Source organism: Zootermopsis nevadensis, unplaced genomic scaffold (genome assembly GCF_977971745.1).
Source record: "Zootermopsis nevadensis isolate Lab colony 2312 unplaced genomic scaffold, Znev_1.0 Znev_ptg000029l, whole genome shotgun sequence".
Classification (NCBI taxonomy): domain Eukaryota; kingdom Metazoa; phylum Arthropoda; class Insecta; order Blattodea; family Termopsidae; genus Zootermopsis; species Zootermopsis nevadensis.
This window is the reverse complement of record NW_028259161.1, coordinates 4,629,736-4,645,457: the sequence shown is the minus strand read 5'-3', so window position 1 is coordinate 4,645,457 and position 15,722 is coordinate 4,629,736. Positions and strand designations below refer to the sequence as shown.

Genomic DNA, 15,722 nt, shown 5'->3' with positions numbered 1-15,722 from the left:
GCTCATTTCTCATCTCCCCTATGCGCGCTACATGCCTCGTCCATCTCATTCTCCTGGTTTCATCACACAAAATACCTCTATTACCATACACTCAGTATTTGTATTCTCTTTGTGCCCTCTTCCGCTGTAGGCCCACAAATAATTTTTGTTCTCTTTGTTGCCAATCTTCGTTTTTCATCAACTACTCTCATTCTTCACAAAAAAGTAATTTGTTCTCATTCAATACAGTCGGAGTAGCAGACATGCAACGCCTGCCTGTTCGGATAGCGATTAACCTACAGCACAAGTAGGTTGGTTACGTTACAACAGTCCAATTAAAACTAGGGTTTTATCCCGTAGATAGTTCCGCTTGGCTCCAAGTTGGTTTGCGTGGAAAGCCCGAATCGATACAAACTGATTTCAGTCATAGCAAGAATTCGGAAAGATTCTGTACTGGGTGTATAAAAAGAAAGGTGTGGAAAGAAACTCGAAGGCTAGTATCAGTTAGACTGTCACGATTTGTTTTTCATTTGCACAGGACTCAAGCTGACATTTATAACGTGGGGTTCGATAAGGTATCTCAGATATGAAATCCAGAAAGTTAAGACCTGCTCGTGGTGCAGAAGGGAAATCACAGCCTCACATATTTTCATTCTCTGGTTGAGGAAGGCCAGAGATGTACAACGAACTGGAACTAAACGCGCGAATGAGAGGGTAAAAGAAGAGGTGTCCAATCCAGTTAATGCCTCTGGTTCCGGTGATAAAATGGTGATAACTATTAAAGAAATTAGTGCTGAAGAGTAGGTGGGCAGGTTGTAAATTTCGGTATTGGTTCCTTAACCATTTGCAGTCCATTTTTATAGCATTTTGGGTAATAATTCACCTTGTGGATCGCATTGTGTGTGTGGAGAAGAGAATGTTCCTGCTATAGTAATTTAGGAAGCTCCGCTGCGACTGGCTGACCAGTCTTGCATTCACAAAGTGACCCATAAAGATGGGCTTTATGTACCTGTTATTGTCCGTACTGTTGAAATCCCCTACACACACGATATATAGAGCAGGCATTTAATTTCAGAGGCTTTACATACTTTCATCCTTACTTCTTTTGTCTTCTATCCTTCTAGTTTTTTGTAACAAATTATCTAATGGACACACTCTTAGTGACACCTAATAAAGAATAAAGAATTACTTTCTACAAAACGGTAAAATAACCGGCCAGCAAAGTATTAAAAAACTTGATAATGAACTGTCATTAAAATTATAATAGCAGTGCAACGAAAGTTGGCTAAGAACAATCCTAATGTCGATTCAGTTTGCCACTTTTAGGAGAGTTTTACGTAATCTTAACAGAAAACAAATATCTATAAATGAATTTTCGTTTCTGGTTACACAGTTCCGCGCTTAGACACATGTTTACCCTGAAAAATCTCGTCTCCTCCACGGAAAAGGGCTGCAGTGTTTTGGTTGCCATCAGAAAAGGCTGACATTTCGGTCAGAGTTCGCAGATAACCCAAATGAGACTTTTAGTGGTTTACCTCAGTCTCTGGACTGGACTGAAATCAGATCTGGACTTAGCTAAAATCGAGGACTACAGCGACGGTCTGTTTAGCAGGAAGCCAAGCAAGGAGAAACAGCCGACCTGTCCGTGGTCCTATCCTTGAGGAAGGGCAAGGAGAAATAACAGCTGCTTTTCTAAGTTTTCATCAGACATATAATTCTGCACAGTTGGTGAAGCCAGGCAAATTATATTAATGACACTGCGACAACAATAACCCGGCAATCAATGAGATCAGAATGGACATACGACGTCAGATTACTAGCAATACACATTATTCCTGCCTACAAAAACTTCTTTCTTAACCCCACATAAACAAATGCCTTTGCATGATAAGGAAAGAGGCTAATACCGGAACTTGTTACTTGTAATCTTGGAATATTCCGAAAGTCTGTAAGCCTTTTCTCTAATATCAGTAGCGTTTTCCATAAACTTATTATTGTATACAAAAAAGCCATCGTAAATGGATTAAAAAAGTATATATCAACCTCGTTTAATACTGATTAATTCCACATGGAGCGAAATCCTTTTTTGAGGAGATGATAGTCACTCAGGTAGTCTAGAAATATCCTCCCGCCTTTTACAGAATCCGAAAGTTCATTACTATATTCTCAAGAGCGCGATATTGAAACGTTTCTTGAAACAGACGAATCCAGTCCACATCCCACCAGTCGAAGAAGAAGAAGAAGAAGAAACAACTGATAACATGCAAGAAGAAAGCGGCTTACTTCCGGAATTTCACAAAACTTGGTTTGTAGTTAAAGTTCCAATTGTGCTCAATAAAATACAATGATGCTCTTGCCAATGACGATGGCCAAGAAGGTGAGTTATTTCGAAATTTAATTTACGTTCGTTTGTAGACCAACAACGCTTCAACTCCAAATAAAATCGGTGATACTGTCAATGACTTCGTTAATTTAGTGACCCGCCCCTACCAAATATTTGCACACGTCTTGTAACTTGAGATAGCGTGGCTTTATCGGCGTGACTCATGCTCGGAGCAAAAATGGATTCACAACATGACAGGCCTAACAAAACAGAACAGAGGGAACGTCACTCTACTCGATGAAGACAGGGGTTTTTGGCTTTTTAGTTTCTCTGGCGGATTACTTTACGGATCTGTGTCAATTCAGGCTACGCAGACTTCAACTACCTGAAAGTTATGAATGTCACTGTTTTGAGCTGTCGCCGCGCTTTCCATGTTCAAAACAGAAAGACAAATGGGTCTTTTATTCTGTTATATTGTAGTTAATTGAATAAAAATTTCCTTGGATATTATCCATCGTCTAGTAAATATAAAACGTAAAACGACGTTTCGGAGATGGGACTCTATCTCCGTCTTCAGGTTCCTACACAGTTGGGCCCACTTGATAGAGCTAATCCCTATCCTATTTACTAGACGATGGATAATATCCAAGGAAATTTTTATTCAATTGACTCTTCACCATCGTCAAGAAGTTTTAGATTTGATATATATTATAGTTGTTTATGACTACACTATATTTCAACAGTTGATCCCGTTAAAGTATAAATAATAATTTATTTCTGTATCGTAATCGAATTTCAATTAATTTTCCTCAGCAAAACTGCCCTACGTTCGCATATTATGCATGACAAAATATAAGAACGTAAGAGGTTAAACAGAATTATGGGACTTTGTAACATGCCCATTGCATGGTCACGTTCAAAAGTGCGACGACATGCCGTCGGAGGCCACCGCCACTAATATATAATATCTTACCATAAGCCGAAGTAATAAATCATGTATTATAGGCGTACGTATGTATAGAGCCTATATCGGTACGTTTCCATAAATTTTTTTGGCTTAGTCTAACTCTAAAGTTCGCATGGAATGTGAATGGTGTAGCCTATCCCGAGCCAATGGGAGCAGGCACCTATAAACCTAGCCCCACACACACCCTATTGGCATATTCATCGCCCTGATGACGGAGGCAGTATGACTTCTGAAAAGTTGGTAAACATCGACCAGACTACACAGCGCAATAACCCAGAAGACAGAAATCTTCATACTCATCGCCCTGATGACGGAGGCAGTATGACCTCTGAAACGTTGGTTAACATCGACCAGACTACACAGCGCAACAACCCAGAAGACAGAAATCTTCATACTCATCGCCCTGATGACGGAGGCAGTAGGACCTCTGAAACGTTGGTTAACATCGACCAGACTACACGGCGCAACAACCCAGAAGACAGAAATCTTCATACTCATCGCCCTGATGATGGAGGCAGTATGACCTCTGAAACGTTGGTAAACATCGACCAGACTACACAGCGCAACAACCCAGAAGACAGAAATCTTCATAATCATCGCCCTGATGACGGAGGCAGTATGACCTCTGAAACGTTGGTTAACATCGACCAGACTACACAGCGCAACAACCCAGAAGACAGAAATCTTCATACTCACCGCTGTGAAAACCTCAAATCTTACGTAATTCACATTCTTCACTAAATGTTATAAAATTCAAATAAAGATATGGGCTGGTATTTAGCACGAGTGGGTGGGTGGGGGGGGGGGATGGCAGATGCATACACAGTTTTCGGTGAAAAAGCAGTCGGAAGACCTACGAATAAATGGGAAGATGATATTAAAATTAATCTTAGGGAAATTGGGTGTGTCTCGGAGTAACGGCCGGTGGCGAACTCATGTGAACACGGAAATTAACCTTCAGGTTCCAAAAATGGTGTCGATCTGATAACTAGCTGCGTGCATAATAGGCTTATCTAGCTCGCCTCTGCTCCATTTAGTCAGTACATGTTGGTACTGAGGCAGCATATTCGGTCCTTATTTCAGTTTCCTTGCAGGCGAGTGCTCTTCCGTCTAACACATCGCAATGAGAGAATGCAGATGAAGACACCCAAAAATTGATATCACTTGTTTATTCAGCTAGGGCAATCCTTTTCTTTGTAAATGTTTCAATGGTGAAATTCGTGGTAGTGTAACTTTTCAAATTAAATTGACACAACCGGAGTCTGTTGGCCAACTACTGATTAGATAGTGTCTTTATATAACGTTCGCTCAGTTAGAGACTAGCAACATTCATCTGTCTTCATTCAAGAGAGCAACACTGCAGAGACACGTAAGTAAGCAGCCTCTCGTATCACACTACATAAATAGGCGTGTAAAACTGCATCTAAACTTCGGTAAAGATTAAATATGGGGGTAGGATAGACAGAGCACTGGAAAGTAAACAAACAGCGGATATTCATAATTTATATTCCTCACCTTTATTGTCACAGCAAATAAGCCAAAACCATCGTAGCTGTCAGAGGTTAGCACGCCTTCTTCGTACTTGGGAGGTACCGATTTTCCGCACGGAGAATTCTTTGAGGTTTGTCGTGGCTTTACTCAGTCACCTCATGCAAATACTGAGGCTGGGGACAGCGTTCAATAAGGACACGACCGCTCCTTTCTCCTAATTTCCAATTTATAATTCACGTTTCGTCGCATTATTCTACGCGATACACCCACTTTGACTGTACGCGTCGTTAATTAAACCCAAAATTAATTACTCAGTGGGACAGGTCAAACTGTTCAAAACAACGAACATCAAGGACGCATGATAAATTAATAACAAGTTAAGGAAACAACTGAGTACCTATTTCCCTAATTGCCTTCCATCTGAAAACAGAAATTATATATATATATGAAGATCGGTAATTAAAAAAATTATTAGTCAAGTCGTTCACAAAATTTCTACTAGTATAATTCAGAGAATATGGCCGTCGTTATTTCTTTACATTCTAACATAAAAAATATCTCATATAGTATATGTGGGTGAAGTTTATGATTTTTCACATGCTTAGCTTCAGTGATTCAAGCTGACCATATATCACACGGTAGACATGTTGTATCAAACTGTACAAAAACATCACCTGCACTATAGCTCCTTATTTTTTGAAAGTATATCGCTGCAGAAAATTTTACGCTCATATAGTGTCTCTATTGCTACACCTACCAAAGTCCTTCGATTTATTCTTGGTATGAATGTTTGCTACTCTAATGAAATGATGTTCGTACCAAGTTTCATGAATATTCGCTAGTTTGTTTAGAAGCTGGAATGAGGGACATTCAAGAATAACGTTAGCGTTAACACCGTTTGTAAGCTGCTTATGAAGTCAGAATTTTTTTTTGGTATTTCTAAGAACCTTTCAACTTTTATCATACACAACAGACAAACAGAGCTGTAAAAGGTTAGACTTATATTCGTTGGATAATCAGTATCTCATTCAGTGCTATATGGCCTCTGGAGCTGAGAGTGTTTCTGAGAAATAAAATCCTAAAAGTTATTTTAAAGCATAGAAATATCTAATCTTTAAATAAACATGCTTGTTATTTAATAAGCTTACATAAATATTCGGTGAAATTTAGATAATAAAGCGTAGATTACATGCTCTTGTGACAACCGAATAGACCTAAACCTCACTATCTCCAAATGGCGAGAGTAGTTTGTCCTCAATACGGATTTTATCATCTTATCTGAGGATAAGCGGCCATTTTGTCTCAGTATTGATCCTTCTTCCAACTCTGATCATTACCTAACTCCACAATTCGAATTATGGTGTACTGTCATCAAAATAACAAATTATAACAAATAGGTTGGTTTTTGGAAAATTCAGCAACACATACAGGTTACAAATGCGTATTTATTTCTTCTTAATAATTCCGAACCAAATTTGCAGTGTTCAGTAAATTCGGTAGTATGATCCAAATGCAATATTTTGAAAGGTACGTGACAATGACTAAGCGTTTTGATTAGGGCTGCTGGGCGCTGTATTGTCTGATGTATTCTCGATATACACAAAATATTTGGAGTTCTTTCTAATCCCGTTATCAGGTCATTCAACTGACAGAAGTTTATTTTTTATTCAGCTCAGTGGCGATGGTTGGGACCGAAAACGAAGCTTTTGTGTTTGAATACTAAGCTAGTAGTCAGCGTAATAACCTATTACACGTTCGGAGTCAACGATCACCACTAATCTAAAAAAAAAATAATATTCTGACAGCATAATGCCAGTCACTCGTTAACGAAACCACAGGTAACTTCCGAAACGTCGATATGAACCTAATTAAGACAATGGGATGTGTTCAACAGGTTACTGGTTTAAAATCCCTGTAAGTTGCTTCCAGAAGTTCCTGTTATATTTCTTGCTTATTGACATCGCTTCCACATCAGCCAAAGTCGAGTTTGCTGAGAATTTAAGACAACCAATTCAGGAATTTTCGCACAAAAGTGGATCTCACTACGTAATATGCTATTCAGACATACTCAGAACTAGTAATCCTTGATACAATTATAGACACCCACTTTAACGATGTTGATCTTCTGAGTTGTGACGCAGTATGGACCTGCAGGTAGATCCCAAGGATTCAGAGAAACATAATGTCTCCATCTTCAGAGAGTATGTTTCTGCTAAACTTTCGTATCTATCTATCTATCTGCGAACAACCCAGGAGACCAACATTGTTATCTTCACCGCCGTGAGAACCTCAAATCTCATGTCTGCGTTAGTTTAATTTGCAACTGCTGTCATCTTCCATCACGGAATCGAGCAAGGGACGTGGGTAAAACACACCTTTGGTCGTGGTATTAAAAATGTATTTCTTTTACGCGTCTACCTGCAAGCACATACTTCACAGCCACTGCTAAATACTAGCGATTTTCTCGAAATCACTGAGTGTAATACAGATATTGTACAAGACATGGATCACTGTAAGTTAATTCAATACATTTTTTCCAAAGCCAATACACGGCGAGGCACGTGATGCGGCACTTAGGCGAATTAAGGCGAACGAAACTCTTACACTGTAATGCTTGAACGTGAAAGTACAGTCGAGCTTACGTTAAGTGGCCCTTAAAATTAAACAAACTAAACCGAAATTTAAAACATCTCGACAAAGTACTGTGTATGTACCATACCAAATCTGACGAGATCGATTACGTAGTTCGGGCGCTGTTACTTAATAAAGGCACGGTAGAATTACTTTGCCGAAATGCATCTCTAGGGCGTATAAAGAATATCTAGGCCATCGCGTCGACTCTGATTTTAAACGCATGAAAAAATTTTCGTAAAGAACTTGCTGTAATGTAGAATATAATGATATATAATAAATTTCGGATGTTCACTTACAATGATTAAATTTTTATCGTCTTTTGGTCGCAGTTTATAGGTCTATAAAATATGACTAACCCAATACGATGTTATTTGTTCTGTACATCTTCAATTACGCACATACTTGCAGTACGCGTTACTCTTGCTGAGAGAGATTGCATTTTACATCTATACAAAGCAACTATTGAAATTATTATTGCTATAAATATAATTGAGTTTATAAAGAAACAACCGTTCTGAGGGTGTAATGTACGAAATAATGCAATTAGTACGACAGGAGGGGCAACAGTCTTTCTTCATTACAGGGTCGTTTCAATATCAATGTTTTATTCCATTTACAGCGTTGAGAAAATGGCTTTCTACATCCAGAGTGTGCATTCGAAAAAATACTTGGATATTAAGGACAATAACGACTGTAAGGGAGCAGAAGTAATTATTTTCGACTTCACCGGTGGCAAGAACCAGCAGTGGAAATACAAGAACGGGAATATCGTCAGCGAACTTAACGGGTACGTACCGATTACTGGGATCGCACTTGTAAACTTCCGGTCTCAAACACGCACGCATAACAGGATACTGTCAGTAACTTTGTAAAACATCACTCAAAAAGTTCCCAAAAATAACCCTAGATAGCAGAATGTTATATTTCACAAATGCTGCTATTATTAGGCAGCTTTTAGAGTGATTACAAAGAAAAGAAAGGCACAAAAAGGATAAGAGGAAAGAAGATGGGGTAACGGGATGAAAATAAAAGGAAAAGTATATCCTGTTGAGCTCAACGAGTCCTTACCAATTAATAAGTAAATATGTATTATAAAAACGGTAGTTCTGGAAGGAAAAATGTTAATCTCAGGCAATACACAATCCGCCTGTCTGCAATTTATCCTAGGCTCCGTTTGAATACTGTCGTCACATCTGGGCCTTGCTTCCGAACGTCGTGGCATTTTGAACAGCCCTACATATTCTTGCTATTCCGGACGTCCTGGATTCGAATCTCGATCCTGATACCCAACTAACATCTTCGTAATTCTCCTTAGTTCATTCTGGCTACTCATGGAGTAGTAGGCCTACCTTAAAGTAGACCACGACCTCTTACTTTAATATAACTCTACGGTATTATAGTCATCCTGTTTCCTCTGCCGAGGCTAAATAGGCCTAGTTGATACAGTGCACTTATTTAACGATGGAATCAGTAGCTCGTATTACATACCGTAGAATGAGTAACGAACTGGGTGGAATTTGCAAGGCAGCGGCCGTGGCCTAACTGAAGGTCTCAGAGCCGTGATCTGAAACCGTGCGTGCTTAACCACTAGACAGTGACGTTCGATGGCCTGCAAATACTCAATATGCAAACATTATAACACAATTTATTCGGTTCCAGGCTTGTTCTTGATATTGAGAGAGGTGAAGAGAGCGGGAAGATCATAATGTGGAGCAAGAATGGAGGAGACAACCAGAAGTGGACCTTCGAAGATGATTTCACGATCAAGAGCGGGCTGAATTTCGTGCTAGATGTGAAAGACGCCTCGAAGGATAACCACACGAACCTCCTAGCCTTTTCTGGGCACGGAGGAGACAACCAAAAATTCCGTGTCGTGCCAGTTAATGATGACTGAGCTATTACCCGATTTCTATTATACATTCAACCACTGATAGATGACACATCTTTTCTATACAAAGAATAAAGCTTATATGTCTTGTAACTTGTTAAAACATTTGTAATTTCATGAGGATGAAATCCTGCCTGGAACTGAAAATCATAAATAAAGTTTAATATTATTTTCCTCAGCCCCGTGCCTGAAGTGATTTAATTGAACGTGGAACGGTATCTCCTCGCATGTTGAAAACTTCATTGTGAGCGGACAAGGTGGACTTAGGCGTTTTCTAAGTGTAAGGAAAACCACGTGAAATGTGAAGCATCTTCTAAGGATTTTCTGAGATTATGAAGTCAAAGACATCGTTTCACAGGTAACAAAGGTTAGGGCACAAAATATTTCCACGAACAGTGCAAAAACATCCTTACCAGAAATGAGATAAATTCGTGAACACATTCGAGTGTAATGTGTAAATATGTGGAGCCCTCTTATCCTTTAGCAGGAGTCATATAGAATTAGCACCTACGCTTTCCAAATGATCTGTTGTGCTGAAGAATGTAGACTGTTTCAGTTTTGTAATGATCCATGTTATTCCTTTCCTTATTCCATACAGAAACAAAATGAACTTTACTACATTCTTCAGCCTTCAGTCTTACTCCCGCCTTCCAATACACACACTCATGACAAGCCTAGATTTCCTTAAGATGCAGAGAAGAAAACTTTCCTTTGTGTCTACCCATCACCACGTATAAAAATGGAGGTAATGCGTATGATTTCCAAGAGCAATCATTACGACAGTAGAACTGCAAATCCACTGTTGCAAAGTTATGTTGTATCTCTTGTCCGAAGCTACTGGGTTCGAGGTTGCTCCAGAATGACGCCGAGGGCCGAGTGGTCTTTGCCAAAATGACTGACCTGGAAATGTAAAGTCTTTGCATCGTCAAAGGGAGTTGCTTGCAAACCCAAGCACACCGCTTACACCGATGTGTAACCAGATGTTTAATGCAAATGAATTAATAACTAGAGATGTCGGCTGTGGACACTGAACATAAACACTTCAGTAATCGTAATTAGGTCTACAGCATTCTTTGGAGTAAACGGATAAAATTTAACAGGAGTTTTAGGCAAGATAGCCCGTTAAAATGACAATGATATGCCGGACTCTAAAGGGTAATTCGAAGTTAAAATTGTAAAATATTAAAAATTAAAACGGTGTCAGCTAAATGGATTTAGCGAGTCCGAATGTCATAATGAACAAACAATCTCAGTATTGAACATAGGTCCTTTTGGTTGTCTTTTATTTTTGTAAACGGGAGTGCGGGCTACAGTCACAGTATAAATAAAGACAGCCCATGTCCTGCCCCAGAATCAAACCAGCTACTTCCCGAAAAAATTCAAGACTTCCTAGCCTGTAGGAGAGTTTCTGCATTCTTGGTTATGGTATCCACACCATCCCCCTGCAAATTGACATCATCAGCATAGGCAAGTACCTGGTGCAGACCATTCAAATTGAGCCCTTCCTTATCCCCTCTGACCTTCCTGATTACATGTTCTACAGCAAAATTAAAAAGCATTGGGGATAAAACATCCCCCTCTTTTAGGCCCTTATGCACTGGGAAGCGATCCAACAGAAGGTTACCTGTACAAACTCTACTTGATACCCCGTCCATACATATCTTAATTAACCTAACAAGTTTCTTTGGTATTCCAAACTCAAAATTACATGCAGTATCTCTTCTGACTGAGTCATATGCCTTCCTGAAGTCCACGAATAGTTTGTGTACTGACCCATTATACTCCCACGTTTTCTCTAATATTTGTCGACTGCAAAAGATCTGATTAGCAGTTGACCTATTACGGCGGAATTCACGTTGATCGTCCCCGATAGTCTAATTCCTAGATGGCGTTAACCGTGCCAGAAGAACATTCGATAAAATTTTGTATGACGTCGACCTCGGAAGTTACTGCATTCAGTTTTGCCCCCGTTTTATGGTTAGGGACAACAATTGGTTCTGTTTCCATTGTTGTGGTATAACTTCCTGGTTCCAAAACCAGACTATAAGCTTATGTGTCTCTGAGTGCAGTGTCCTACCATCTGCATTGATTGGTTCAGCTGGAATTGAGTCAATACCGGGAGATTTGTAACTTTTTAATTTCCCAATGGCAATTTCAACTTTATTGAGGCTCGGTTCCTGGATGAAGGGATCTGCTGCGTGTACTTCAGTCTCTAAATTGATCAGCTAGATTCAGTAAGTGACAGCCTTTTAAGAATCCCATTGGCTGACTGTGAGTTCACCTCCCCTCTCATGACTCATGATAACGAGATGTTCAATGTGCTTATTTCAGAAGAGTCAGTCGTTTACTTATCAGCCGGCTGAAACGTCCATCCAGTGACACGTACGTGTTACCACACAAATATCTCACATCAATTCAATTGCGAGTAATAGTAAGTATTTATCATATTTGGGCAAAAATATCTTGAGAACGCAAAGGCTCCGAATTTAAACACACAGAAAAAGAAACAAACATTCTAGTCTTGCCGTGACTGTCGAACTTATGTGCGTATGTATTCAGAAACGAACTGGTCAAAACGACGTTTTATTGATGCTAAAAATTCATTCTCTAAATGTAGCATACAAGACAAGCAGGCAAAGTTTCTTAAAAACGACTTCATGATTTTTAACGACAGAGAGTGAGAGAACGGGTCAAAGTAAAACATCTTCCCAACTCTAATTCTGACTTTTCAGTTATTCTCGGTCCCTGTAGACAAATTAAAACAGCTTCCTTTCGCGTCATCAGATATTCGCCACTTACAGTAATCGTGCATGTAATTTCTCATAACATTATAGGTAGACTAGATGAAGACAACGCATTCTAAACCTCGAAGTTAAATTCAAATATGTTGTCACCTTCGTGCTCAAAATGCCTTAACCTATGTGTACAGTAGGACCATAAAGGGACACTGACTAAATATTAAATATTTCACAGTGCTCTATTTGCATCAGGTACTGAAATGAAATTATACCAATACATAATGACTGGTGGTGAGGATTGTGATGAAGATCATCTGAACTTTGGTGCTAGAACTCGTAGACTATATCAGAGGTTCCCAAAGTGTGGGGCGCGTCCCCTGGGTGTGGGGAGGGTGTTGTTTGTATGAAAAACTTTTTTTAACGAAATATGGAGAAACATTGTTAACATCCTTTGCTTGGTTGAGGCTTGTCTTACAGTGCTGTACACTCACAGCTAAATTTTATGTCAAATCTGTTTGCTTGCACTTGTTCTGGAAGGGGGGCGTGAAATTTATGAAATGTTTTAAGGGGGGCGCAAGATATAAAAGTTTAGGAACCTCTGGATTATATCATGAGCTTTTGGTCTAGCCTCGCTCAAGTATTCCTTAGATATGGAAGCATTATTATGCAACAACTAATGCTTTATGGGCGATAACACCTCTCCTGACACGTGAAAAAAGTCTAGATAAGGCTACACTTATCTTATCAAAAATAAACACAACGCAGTACTTTGCACCGTTAAAGCCACAAATTCCGAACAACAAACTGACGATAGAATAAACGACTTGTGATATACTGTGGCTTTATGACCCGACTTTTCCTTCTTGGCCATCTTATCCACGGCAGGTACACTGTTATAGAACCTCAAGGTGGGAGGGATTGTCACTTTGTTTATTGAAAAATCAAAATAATGAAGATGGTGCTCGGCAAGTGGCACCCGAACCACGGCGATGTCCCTCACATTCACAAAGTGCTGACACTGTCAGCGAAGGGCATGCGGGAAAATCATCACTCCATTCTGGTCTCGAACCCGACACCTCCTGCACCTCTGAATCAGTAGGTCGTTGAGACATTCGCATGCCAATCAAGGATTTTCTTGGGATAGTAAACAATGACAGACAGAAATACATTATAACTAAAACGTGAACTGTGGTCTTCTAGATTATGACGTCATGAAATCTGGTAGGTGATTACCAACGTTTCGGAGAAAAACATCGCCTCCATCTTCAGGGTATAATCACCCACAACTCTGAATATGGAGGCGAATATGTTCCCCCGAAACGTTTATTCAAGGAAATAACAGCTTTGTTCTGATAACCATACAAAACCTATAAATACATTCTGTGGGTAATATGCAGAGTTACTGAATGTTATAAAGCAAATGATACTTGGCTTCAAAGGGTTATAGAACGACGCTTCTTACAGTTGTAAACGTAAAAAGCTAAATTCGTGTGTAGTAACAACCTGCATTAATATGAATGTACACAGAAAATGCCGTTCGTTATCAAGTGTGTGGCCAACGGGATGGTTCTCGACGTCAAGAACAATGAAAGGAGAAATGGCGCTCAGGTGGTATTGTGGCCCTACAATGGGGGAAACAACCAGCTGTGGGAATACAAGAACAACATGATCTACAGTAAACTTAGCGGGTATGTGTTGTCTCGTCTTTCCTATGGTGAACACACCATGCAAAGGGTACTTCTGCATCACTCAAGGGTCAAACGCGTCTTCAACACATAACATTTTGTATGAAGACCTCAACGAGTTTATGCGAGCCGAAGTGACTAGGTGAGAAGTATTCAGGTTACCCTGTTTATCATGAATTGAATTGAATTATTACCTTGGTTAAAAGGTCAAAGGTAAAATTCTGACTAAGCCGCCAGGATTGCTACGCTGTGCATATGTTTCCTGACTTGTTTAAACAATTGCAAACATAAGTGGACTAATTTCAAAACTCATACACAAAATATTTATATTATCAGACCAGGTCATACGGTTCAGCAGCCAAGAAATATTCGAAATGGTATTTCGTCGATACCACACTCATTATGATGGGACATCGCAATTAAATAAATATTTAATTTAGATTTCTGTTCATCAAGGCACCAGCAGAGAAACGTACAAAGTTATAGTAGGAGAAGGAATTCTAAATGTATTTTGCTGATCGTAAGTATTGCCGCATTCCTTGTAAAATGTTGATTATTTGGCGCTCCGTAAAACGTGCTTAAGGCAATACATATTACGCTTGACTTGAGCCCATCTTACCGATCACCAAAGAACTAATAATTAATACGTTGCTTTTATAAATTGCGCATTTTTCTAATGATGTTGCCACAGAGAAGCTTCTTCTACTGTATAATTAGTAATATTTTTCGTCATTGGTTCCCGCACGTTCCAGCAAATCCTCAGTAGTTTCCGGTGACATTCGCGTGAAACTTAAACTTTCATCGGTCAGAGTTCAGTTCAATAAATACATTTTGTGACGTATTTTATCGCCCCTATCCTGAACAAAAGAACAAGTCCAGTTAGTAAAAGACTTACAACCACTCCCAGATCATAAGTTCACCCGTAACAAGCTCATCCTCCGACATCCTGTTCGTGACTGACTAATTGGTGCGCAATGATGACCATGAATCAGGTATGTCTTATGTTCCTTGTCTTGACTAACCGGAGTGCGTCCGATCTTAAGCCAGCCAGTCACTTATCGATTTGCGTTCACTAAACCACCGAGCAGCGATACATTAAACTGCATGAAGACACTTCAAAGACAAAATGATAATATTAAAAGGCTGTTATTGCAATTGACTGTAACAATGTCAAGTATTTTTTGTTTCAGGCTTGTTCTAGACATCGCAAGTAGCAGCCATGGTGGCCCCGTCATCACATTCAGCTCCAATGGGGGTAGCAATCAGAAGTGGTTCTTTGATGACGACTTTACCATCAGGAGCGGTACGGGAATGGTTCTGGATGTCGAAGGCGCCAATATATACCAAGGAGCGCGGTTGATTGGGTTCCGAAAACATGGCGGACAAAATCAGAAGTTTCGAATTGAACCTTACAACAGAATGTGGTAGAAAGGGATCACAAATCTGTGCAGTCAGTATGGACGAGAAATCATAAATCAGAAAGTTTATAGGATATGACATCAGAAGAAATAAGTGAGAAAGCAAAATTACAAAACGTTAATCCTGAACCACATCCTGAAGAACTTGACGGCAATATACGTTACACCACTCCAGAAAATCACAAGCTTACCTCAGCGTTACAGCAATAAAAGCGTTTGTCTACTTTTCTTAATCCGTTTCTAACAATAGCGCATCGCACAAATTCATAATATTGAACACTTCACTCCCGAAAGAAAGACTGAAATGTATTTTTGTGACACAGGAAATGTATGAAATGCATTTTGGAAACACACACAGGAACTACTTACAGAATGCGGTTATACATGTTCGAGGACATTGATGTAATTTTAAGGAAACAGAATTAATTAAAAGTGATTGAATATAACAACTCTTGATAATCTGCAACCACTTGCATTACGACTTATTTATTTATTTTAAGTTTTTGATTTTTAACCATTTGTATGAGCATGTGCATTTCATATCTGTGAGATATAAATCTCAACGTAAAATGAAAATATGAGAAACTGTAAACTGTAGT

The 15,722-nt window shown here is 39.4% G+C and overlaps 2 protein-coding genes across 5 annotated transcripts in view; one reads left to right on the top strand and one right to left on the bottom strand.

Annotated features, from left to right (window-relative positions):
* The window catches only part of LOC110835779 (uncharacterized), a 347,536-nt gene that overhangs the window by 296,888 nt on the left and 34,926 nt on the right, over window positions 1-15,722 (bottom strand). The gene's annotated exons all lie outside the window — the stretch shown is intronic.
* LOC110835783 (uncharacterized) lies at window positions 4,490-15,589 on the top strand. The gene is made up of 7 exons (XM_022076354.2): window positions 4,490-4,638; window positions 8,014-8,181; window positions 9,054-9,285; window positions 10,117-10,190; window positions 11,614-11,713; window positions 13,548-13,708; window positions 14,896-15,589. The coding sequence occupies exons 2-7, from the start codon at window positions 8,024-8,026 to the stop codon at window positions 15,131-15,133; spliced, it is 963 nt and encodes a 320-aa protein (XP_021932046.2). The 5' UTR covers window positions 4,490-4,638; window positions 8,014-8,023; the 3' UTR covers window positions 15,134-15,589.

Excerpts from the sequence above, each read along its gene's own strand:
- LOC110835783 (XM_022076354.2), top strand. The coding sequence starts at position 8,024 with ATGGCTTTCTACATCCAGAGTGTGCATTCGAAAAAATACTTGGATATT. Across the intron at positions 8,182-9,053 it reads ATCGTCAGCGAACTTAACGG|GCTTGTTCTTGATATTGAGA; the intron begins GTACGTACCGAT and ends ATTCGGTTCCAG. Across the intron at positions 10,191-11,613 it reads AAAATGACTGACCTGGAAAT|AAGAGTCAGTCGTTTACTTA; the intron begins GTAAAGTCTTTG and ends TGCTTATTTCAG.